The 10136-nt window shown below is 35.5% G+C and overlaps 1 protein-coding gene across 1 annotated transcript; it reads right to left on the minus strand.

Annotated features, from left to right (window-relative positions):
• Window positions 1-4160: 4160 nt before the first annotated feature.
• LOC130647650 (uncharacterized) lies at window positions 4161-6386 on the minus strand. Its single transcript, XM_057453592.1, has 2 exons — window positions 5337-6386; window positions 4161-5269 (listed from the first exon to the last, which is right to left on the minus strand). The coding sequence occupies exon 2, from the start codon at window positions 5174-5176 to the stop codon at window positions 4172-4174; it is 1005 nt and encodes a 334-aa protein (XP_057309575.1). The 5' UTR covers window positions 5177-5269; window positions 5337-6386; the 3' UTR covers window positions 4161-4171.
• Between the last annotated feature and the right edge of the window lie 3750 nt (window positions 6387-10136).

Genomic DNA, 10136 nt, shown 5'->3' on the forward strand with positions numbered 1-10136 from the left:
TTACTAGAACACTGACTATTGTTTTCATTGAAGCTGTTTTTAAATGTTTATTGCGTCCGAGCGAATGTTTGAGTTATTCGGCCGAACCGTTAAACATTCGGCCGAATGTTACGACATCCGGCCGCATATTGTGATATTCGGCCGGGCTTTTAAGACGTTCGGCCGCATGTTTGCTTAATACAAACACCCGGCCGGACGTTCGGTAAATATACAGACCAGATTCTCTGAAACGTTCGGCCTAACATTTATAATTTGAAACGTTCGAACTTGCAAACGGCCGAACATCAAAACGTTCGACCGAGTGTTATGATGTTCGGCCGCACATTTTAAAGGTTCGGCCGCACGTCGACTATCCTATTACGGAACAAGATGTACTAATCAGCCACGGCAACAAACCCTTGGGACGACGATAAAAAAGAACACGTGTTAGTCAACATTTTGTTCTAATTTGCTTTGTGTTTTAATATAGGCTCGAAAATGCCGACTTTATAAGATGAATAAAGTTTTTTCAAGTTTTTCTAAATTCCAGAAATGACGAATTACCAGTTGATAGATGAATAAAGTTTTTTCAAGTTTTTCTAAATTCCAGAAATGACGAATTACCAGTTGATCCTTTTCACGTAACGTCATGTCTTAACCATTAACAATGGAAAATCCAGTATAACGAAAACACTGTGTGGAATACGAAATGGATGTAAATGCAGAGCTAGAATCCCAACAGATTATTCATTTGTTAAATTAGTTTTTAAAGCAAAAATTAACAACAATTTCAGCAAAAATGTCGTTTTCAGTGACGAATACATAACCTACTCGCAAATTACTTGTTTTTAGCAGTTTTAAGATAAAATTAACCACTTGAATGTTGATGGACATTATTTTCATCCCGGACTGAAAGTATTGCAAGAAAGAGCGAAATTTCAAAGTTCGCGACCACAAGCAATCGAGAAAGCAGTTTCTATGTAAGTCACATACACTCCGAATTTGTCAAGTTCCCTTGTCATTATTCACAAAGGACTTGGGACTTAGAATCTTAGGTTATTTGGTTATGTGCAAAATCTTAAAGGGTAAAATTTTCGCTGACGTCAGCACGCCCAAAATTGCACGATTTTTTGGTCATGTTTATGCTTTGCGATGGATTGTCCCTTAACGCAGACATTGTGGACAGTGCAGCTAGCGCATTTTGACGTTGGTTACTCGACAAACACCCCTGCAAAATTAAAACTTTTACAGCCTACCGACTGCAGAGTATTGGCCAAGTGATGCCTTGAAATGTTGTTTAATACGACTAAAATTGATTTCAGCAAGGATTAACCATTATTGGATATGATTGAACCAGATTTTTGACTCTGAGTGAGAAGATTCAATCGTCTCAAATAATCACCATCAATCGGATTTGCTGGTTGTTCGTGTAATTTTGGCGCATTTAGCAATATGAATGTAATTCGCGTGGATTAATTTTGATGCAAGTTTCCAATTACCTGGGATTCTTATCTTTGTTTGACATGAGAGAATACAGAAAGAACCAAAAATTCTTGGGAACGAAGGTGCCCACAAGTGAGATAAGAAAATTTAAAGTTAAGTTGTAGACAAAGCATAGATGGCCTTTTTTTGTTTCTTCAGAAGGCATAGTTAGGCGTTTTGAGTTTTGAGTTTTAAGGAAAAGAACACTGCAAGTACAATGAGAGATCTCTCAACGTATTTGCCATGTCGTTTTCATTATAAATTTTAAATACGTAAATTTATTTTTCTGAGGTTCGATTTAAAAGTCATTTTATCAAACTGTTGTAGGGCCCAAAATAAAACAGCAAAAGTACAGACTTTTAAATTTGAATGCAGTAGATACAAAACTAAAACATCATAAATCTTGCATAAATTTATGGCTTTGAACTAGTTCCAGACCATAAAAATGCAGCAAACAAGATCATTTTTCAATTCATAAGCCTCACACTTGATTACCAGTTCCTTTGATACAGACTTGATTACCAGTCCCTTTGATACAGAATTGATTACCAGTCCCTTTGATACACACTTGATCACCAGTCCCTTAGATTTGAGCAGGTGATATTAAGCTATGTAAGAATTTAATTTTCTCACAGAAAAATAAGTTGAGTTTGTGTAAAAATATAATTTTAGAAACTTCCCAATTTTCCGTTAATACGATACGAAGGAGTATTTTTTTTCTCAAAATCGATCAAAACTATGTATTTTGGCTCTTTCATCGACGCAGTTCGTCAATGAAATGTAATTTTCAGGGAATTTACTTAACTTTTAAACTACTCTATTTGTATTCGTCTGTCAATCTATACACGGCACTTCAGGGGCTCTTAACATAACATTCTATGCACAGGAATAAAAAATAAATTATGCCACGAGTACTCACAAAAGGAATACTTCGATGTGCCCTAAAAAATGTTAAAGGATAGGAACAGCTTGGAATTTGACTTCAGCGGTTCTCGTTTGGAAGGAAGTAAACATGTACTCTGTACCAGAGCATATTTCGAAATTGATTTTTCGGATGGATTTTTGATACTTTAGGGAATAATATCAAAAAGTTGGGCTTTCATGAGATTTGCTGAATACTTTCAAAAACCATAAACTATTTTTGTCGGAAGGATTCGATATATTTTCAATTTGTGGTGCTAAATACTTAACCTGGATTTTTATCGAATTAGGGACAAAAGACATCACTATTTGAAGTTTTCTGGTATCAATAATATATATCTAATGAAAACAAAAAGACAAAATATACCATAGAAAAATGTTTATGAAACAAATATCATTACAAGGTTATAAAATAAATCTGTCGGAAGGATCTGTCAGATGGACAATTTTGTTTCGAAATTTTAACATTTGAAAAATCGAGTTCTTTATGTCTTTGCGAGTTATTAACTGGATGTCGTTTTCGAATCAGTAAATGATTTGAAGCTAAAAAGTTTTTATTTCTAGAAATCTCAAGAAAAGGTAAATTGTCCATCCGACAGATTAATCACTTAAAAATAAAGAATGTTTGCATCGATATGCTGAAATCACATTTATAAAAAGATTTTCACTTTTGCTATATTTTGCAAGGTGTATTTCCATGCTTGAATTATCTGATTTTCATTGATTATAAATCCTTTTTCCCTCAGCAGAAATCGTCACCGAATCTAAGAAAAGTCCATCCGACAGATTTATCATTACAGTTAAAGATTCGTAATAAATGATTTGAAATAACCTAAAAGCAACTTTCATGAAACCATTGAAGGCATATTGAACACTTTAACTAGTCCTCCTTCTCATTTTCATGGTCGTATGACCCAGCACAGAGGGCACAAATGCTCCTCATAAGAGATAAACTCTCATATTCTTTTTCTTCATGGCCACATTCTAGCATACGATTATCACTGTACTGTTGTATTTTGAATGGTTCTTTATCGTTAGAAAAATAAAAAAACTTCAACTCACATCCTCCATTCACAACCTCCCGTGACCATTTGTGGATTTTCAATGTGTCTGGAATCTTCGGCGCTTTGTTAATATCTTCCGGTTCTTTAAGTAGATCTGTTTGAAAGAGTGATGTGATTGAAGGAACAAGCCGATTTGCAGCATCACAAAATTCTTTTGCGGAATTGACAACGACTTTTCCCGATTTAACGTGTCGAAAAACGACGTTCTTAATGGTGCCACCGATGCCGTCCATTGGCCCCTTTCCATGGTGGGCCTCGTTGAAATGCCATTCTAGATCTAAATCTGATCTGTATTGTGAAAGAATTTTCAACACAAATCTAGATCTGAACTGCGCGGCGCAGCCATCACTCCATAAAATAATATTCTTCAGTTGCACAAACTTTTCAATTTCAACTATGATCATGTGTAAGTCATCGATGCGATCCGTGAATGATCACTACTCTCACTAATGACTGTTACCGGCTTCTTGACCAACTCAGCAGAATCGTTTGGCTTGAAATATACGCACGCTGTGAATATGCTGAATGAAGATTGTCCGAAGTATGCAGATTGAATTTCATCCTGCTGTTTATTTTTATAACTCTCGCTGTAGTCGACGTGAATTAATGCCGTCCCCTGCTCCATATTTTTCTTTTCATTGTTGCACGCAGAATTCTAAACAGGAAAAGGAAATAAATTTGAAAAATAAATCATACCTAATTAATACTTGATGACTTCAGAGATACTAAGTTTTGAGTGTAATTACCGGCAGCATTATATTCCTCACCTGTTCTCTTTTTCGATGGATATGTTTCTTCAGAGTTGAAAGAGATAGTTTCCATTTGTCAATGTTTTTTTGGATTGTGGCTTTTTTTATATGTTTATCTTCTCTAATCCAGCACTGATAATCTATGGTGTTTGTGGTGTTGTTTGTTTGATGGTGTTCTTCATCACTTTCAGGGTCGGATGATTCACTGCTTTCATCATTTTTCCAATTGCCTAAAATCTTCATGGTTTCACATTCCTCGCATTTTCCATAGATACAATCTGTGTCAGTTGAGTCGCAGCAGTATTGTTCCATAATTTTGTGAGGATCTGTAGGATGTCCAGGTTTGAATCTTTTTAAAGACTGTGCCATCAAGCAAGTGTCTTTACACACCTCACATAAGCAAGATGTGTCTGGAATGTCCTTCTGTAATACGAGTTGCTTTTGTGTTTTGATATATTTGTACATCTGCCTAAATGAAAATTGATGACCGTTTTCTTCCCCATTCAAAATCTTCAAAAGATCTGTCAATGTCCACAGAAGGTAACGCTTTTGTAGAAACGTTTTCTTTCCGTTAATAATGCCAACATACTTGTTATCCATTCGACCTGGGTTAGTATATGTAATATCCGGTCGCTCAAAAAATTCAGTAAGGTGAGAGGTCTGATCTTCAGTTAGGATATTTGCTTTTCTCCCCCTTTTGCTAAACTGAATCCTTAGCTTGTATTTGTGAGCCAAACCTTTGATAACCTCACATTTTTTTCTCGGACTCTTTGGCAAGAGCTTTTCAACTTTGCTGACACTTCGGTGTAACGATTGTTTTGTTGTAAAAGCTGCTGTTAGTTCAGTTTCGTTGCTGTTAACAGCTTGGTCTTTCTTGTTTGCTTCTTCATTTTCTTGTTTTTTTCTCTTTCGGGCTTCCCTCTTTCTCATCCTGTCTTTTTCTAGATGTTCTTCATATTTTTTGGGCTCTACGTATTTCATATATTCAAGTTTATTTCTTTTTCTGTTCTTGTCTTCCTCCTTATATTATTCTGCATTCTTTTCTCGATACTTCTTTATATATTCTTTGTTTGCCTCGCTCTTTGATCTATTTAGTTTTGGTCTTCCCATGATTGATAATTCGTTCGTTAAAAACGAGTACCAAATGACAAAAACATTCCTTTTATACTTTTTTCACAACATTCGATTCTCAAAAACATTCGATTCTTAAAAACATTCGATTCCCCTGATCTAAAGCCCGTCCAAACGTTGAAATGTATAAAAAAGGCGTAGCACGGTAGCAAAACATTAGTAAAAGAATCATAAACTTGAGATAACAACCAGGTGCCCTTTAGTAAGGTATAGTAGAAATAATAGAAAATCTGTCGGATGGACATTCTCATTTTCTAAATCATTGATCCAAACTTTAAACTATACTTTTTCTGGTTATTTTCTCGCTTTCCTTCTGACTTTACCATTTAGTTCTTTGATTCATTGATTAAAATTTGAAAATTACTCTAATATAACGAAGAGTAAAACGTCTTTTAGACCCCTATTTTGATAGAATTTATCTGTCGGATGGACTATTGGTATTCATGGAATTTAAAAAACAATGCCATATCAGGAGTTTCCAGATCAGCTCTCTCTGGTTCAAGCAATCCAAGATTTGATACTTTTGAAAATAATAGATTGTAAACACATGATATATCCATGGAATATTGATTTTTATGTAACGAAAATCTGTCGGATGGACAAGTTTGAACTGGATACGCTAAATTTTTAACTATGGTTCTTAAAAAAATTTGATTTTTAGTTTGGAAACTTATAACATATATCAATAGTTAAGAGACAATTCCAAAGCGATCTTATCATGACGCATCCCATCGTTTTAGCGCTGTAGTTGTCCATCCGACAGATTTATTTAGTCACTCGCTCATACGATCAGGACCGTATAGGACAGAAGTATTTGTTTGCAAAGAAAACCTTTTAATTTTATCAAAGTTGGGACATTAATTAAACCATTTCTAAAGAAATATCACACAACACTTCAATTTTAAATTTTTCTAGTAGTGTTGACCAATTTCGAAATATGCTCACCAGAATGATTATTTTCTACAAAGCTGGTGTCTTGAAACTGTTGTACATGTACTGAAAATACTTCTTGCAGGAGGTAAATAAATGAAAATAAAATATAGTGGAAACTCTTTAAAGCTGACACCTACGCAACCAAAGATTTAGAAAGATGTCCTTCTTGGAGATTCATTAGACATGCTCATATTATCTTTTACCCTGCCCTCTTCCCCCAATTAGGTAAAGAAACAGTTTGGAAAGACAATTTCGCCTAAGAAGTTAAATATCACTAAATAGAGGTTTGTTTTGCTATTTTAACATTATTGTGAACAGGTGTTATTTAGACAAAAAAACACAATGAAATATTGCTTTTGATACTCATGTCAATATGTCCGCTTTAACCCTATTCGGGCCGGAATGAGGGGGCTAAAAAACACCCCTCTCACTATTGTTGTGATAACTTTTGAAGTACGCCATATTATGGGCTGAACACTCACTTTTGATCAAATGTAATAAGCTCCACGAATATATAAAAATTTTTGATATGACGTCACACCTGTTGTCATGGTGACACATCTGTCAAGAGGTGGTATCAAAAAAAACTTAATTTTTTGTAGAAATTGTTTCACATTCATTTTATGCATTACTTATAGGTTTTCTAAATATATTCTGTCTGTTCAAAAGGGTTACCAATATTCCTTTGATCTTTCCGCGATTTATAGGAACCAGGGGGTTGTTTAGTCAAAAACTTTATAATTGATTAAGATAAATTCGAGAAATTAATTTATTTCCTTAATTAGTTTAATTACTTTGATTTAGTACCATAAGTAAGAAAAAGAAATAATATTTAATAATAATTACCCCCGTGATGTCAATCGTCGATTCCGCTCAGGTTCTACAGAAAACAAATATGACAGTTTTACGGACTTTGTTTTGACCGCTCGCACGTACTATACCAATCAAAAGCTTGATTCTGTGAAAAACCAATCCAAGACTTTCGCGACCTGGACATGTCAACGAAGAAACATGTTGACGAAGGCCATTTTGGTTTTAAAAATGGTCATGTGTGGTCAGTGTTGTGAGGTTTGTAGGCCTGTTTGACCTTTTTATCTTCTGAAAGCTTTATATTTTTAAAATATTTGTTTCCTGTTTGTTTTCAATGTTAACCTAAATATACTGTCACGTTTTTTGGCCACGTATAGTTCTTAAACGTACTATTTTTAGGATTTTTGGCTAGGAACGAAGATTTTTTAAAGGCTGCTAGCCAGCTACAATCGCGTGCAAAAATGTTTTGGAAAAACAGTATCCCCCTCCCCGCCAAGTTCAATGTTGACTGTTTTGACAACAGTGCCTTTACAAGACCTGACACTAGCGATCAAAACAACAAAATCAACACTGAATTTGGGGGAGGGAGGCTGTTATGCTAAAAGAAGTCTAAGAACTTAAAAATCAGAGAGTTTTCCAAATATTTCTGCACACGATTGTCTGAATTTCAAAGAAAAAAAATGAAAAGGGTTACCTAGCATATTTGCATATATTTTTTTGGAAAAACATAGTTTGTGCGGATAAGACCTACTTTATGAGCCTTAGACCATGTGGCTAGCTAAATTTCGTAACTGCCATTTTGTTTTTCGCCAATATGTACTCCGTGTGTGTTTACACGACATCAAAACAAAAAAAGGCGGGAAAATTCAAACTTTGAGTTCATCAATCACAGACCATGTGGCCAGCTACATTTCATGACTAGCATAATGGATTTTAAGGCAGCATTTAATTTTCACCATATAGAAAAAAGGGGACAACCATTCTAAGGTAGAGAACTTCTTTTCTGCTAAACTGTCACATTTAAAATAGCCGTAGAATAATTCACATGTTACAAATGCACACGGCAGCTACATATATCCCTTTTACTAGCAAATTCATAAAAATAAATTCTATCATACCGTTAAGTATAAAAAAAGCATAAGCACGTAACTGGTGCCTTTAAAAATAATCTTTATCACACGGGCAACATGAATTTATCAGACAGCGAAGACTTCCAAACGCAAAAAGTATACCCAAATCGCCGACAATATTTTCTAACATAAAGCAAAGCCGATCTAGCCAAATTTCCTACACGAGACAGTTTTTGCGATGCACTGATATCCTCATTCAACGGATCAGGAAAGGTAACTACTCAATACTGGGCATGTTGTCGTGAAGAACATGAAAACAGTTCAGTGTATCACTATCATGCATGTGTAAAACTGTCCGGCCCAAAGCGTTGGGATCCTGTAAAAAAGCGACTCTTCGAGAACTATGGGATCCAAGTACACTTTTCTGAGTCCCACGAAAACTACTACTCGGCTTACAAATACGTCTGCAAAAAGGATCTTGAAGTTTTGACGAGTCCTGCTCATACTGACTTACAGGAAGTTGGATCTCCGGTTACTAAAAAATGTATGAGTGCGTACCGTGAAAATGTCGTAAACGTAAATTACAACAAATCAAACAAAATTCTCAGATAGACCAAATGACATAAACAAAACAAACAGAAAACAAGACACAGATCGACCCAAAAAAACGACTGTCCAACTTAGATGTGTCAAAGCTTATTGTTAAAAACGACATAAGGAGCGAAGAGGATTTGTTCATCATACCCACCGAACAATAGGAAGCAGGGAAAGAAGACCTCTACAACTTTCTAATTAACCGTTTCCCAAAATCACGAGCAGACCTACTTGTTACAACCTGGAAAATGCGGGATGCCAAAACATCAGCAAAGCGCCGCAACACACCACGCACGGATGTAATCCGCGAGGCCGCGGCTGCGGATTGTGTCGACTTTTGTGATGGCCGGTGGCTGCAATGTGCGCTAGAAGTGCTGAGGTTCAATGCCTTGCATCTGATAGTTTTCTCCGAAGCACTGCATGATCTCCTGGTCAATGGCAGAGGAAAGCAAAACATTCTTGTTGGATCCCTTGCAAAAGATCTTTCGCACCTTCTCAAACCCGTCAGACAACAAATATTCCTGGCTCGGTGTGGAAAAGGCCAAGGTCATCTTCTTAAACGATTTCCGTTGGAGTAGTGAGTCAATCGCTTGGAAGGAACTGCTGCTTCTTCTTGAAGGCCAGACCGTACACATACCCACACGTTTTTGCTACTGGAAAAAACGAGATAAAGTATGTTGGAAACCGATGATATCGAGAACGAAACGTTGTGTTTAATACAGCACGTTCATTAGAAATTGCACAACAGAATTTATTTTTATATCGTGAAATTTAGAAGTAAATGCACCGCTAGTAAATAATATACGTCTCTCTTATATCTAGTATATACAGCAACTACTTGTCTAACAGATGTGTACTTCATTATCTTTGTCTTGATCAAGTTGCACATCATACTGAATTGTATGAATCAAGTTACACGATACATCTTTCCCGATTTTTATGGGAATGTTCCTAAGAATATAAAAGTACTTTGCGCAATGTCTAAATATGTCGAATAACTGAAAATATGTCTGTGTGTGAACTATATACATGTCTATGTGTTTTATTTGTTAAGTTCTTATAGTTCCATTCGTGTGGTTAAATAGGTTAAATAACTGAAACTATGTCTGTGTGTGAACTATAAACATGTCTATGTGTTTTATTTGTTAAGCTCTTATACTTCCATTTGTGTGGTTAAATAGGTTAAATAACTGAATCTATGTCTGTGTGTGAACTATTTACATGTCTATGTGCTTTATTTGTTAAGTTATTATACTTCCATTCATGTGGTGGTCTGCGGTGGCGTTTAGGGTATTGCTTTCGTTGAAGGGGTGAAGGGTTTCGTTGTAAAGATTCTGTATTGTGAAGTTTGTTTTGATTTTCAATATGTTTATTATGTTCATCTATGTCAATTTCATCCTCAT

Source organism: Hydractinia symbiolongicarpus, chromosome 6 (assembly GCF_029227915.1).
Source record: "Hydractinia symbiolongicarpus strain clone_291-10 chromosome 6, HSymV2.1, whole genome shotgun sequence".
In the NCBI taxonomy this organism is placed as follows: Eukaryota; Metazoa; Cnidaria; class Hydrozoa; order Anthoathecata; family Hydractiniidae; genus Hydractinia; species Hydractinia symbiolongicarpus.

Coding starts and splice junctions, on each gene's coding strand:
- LOC130647650 (XM_057453592.1), bottom strand. CDS start 5,176: ATGAAATACGTAGAGCCCAAAAAATATGAAGAACATCTAGAAAAAGAC.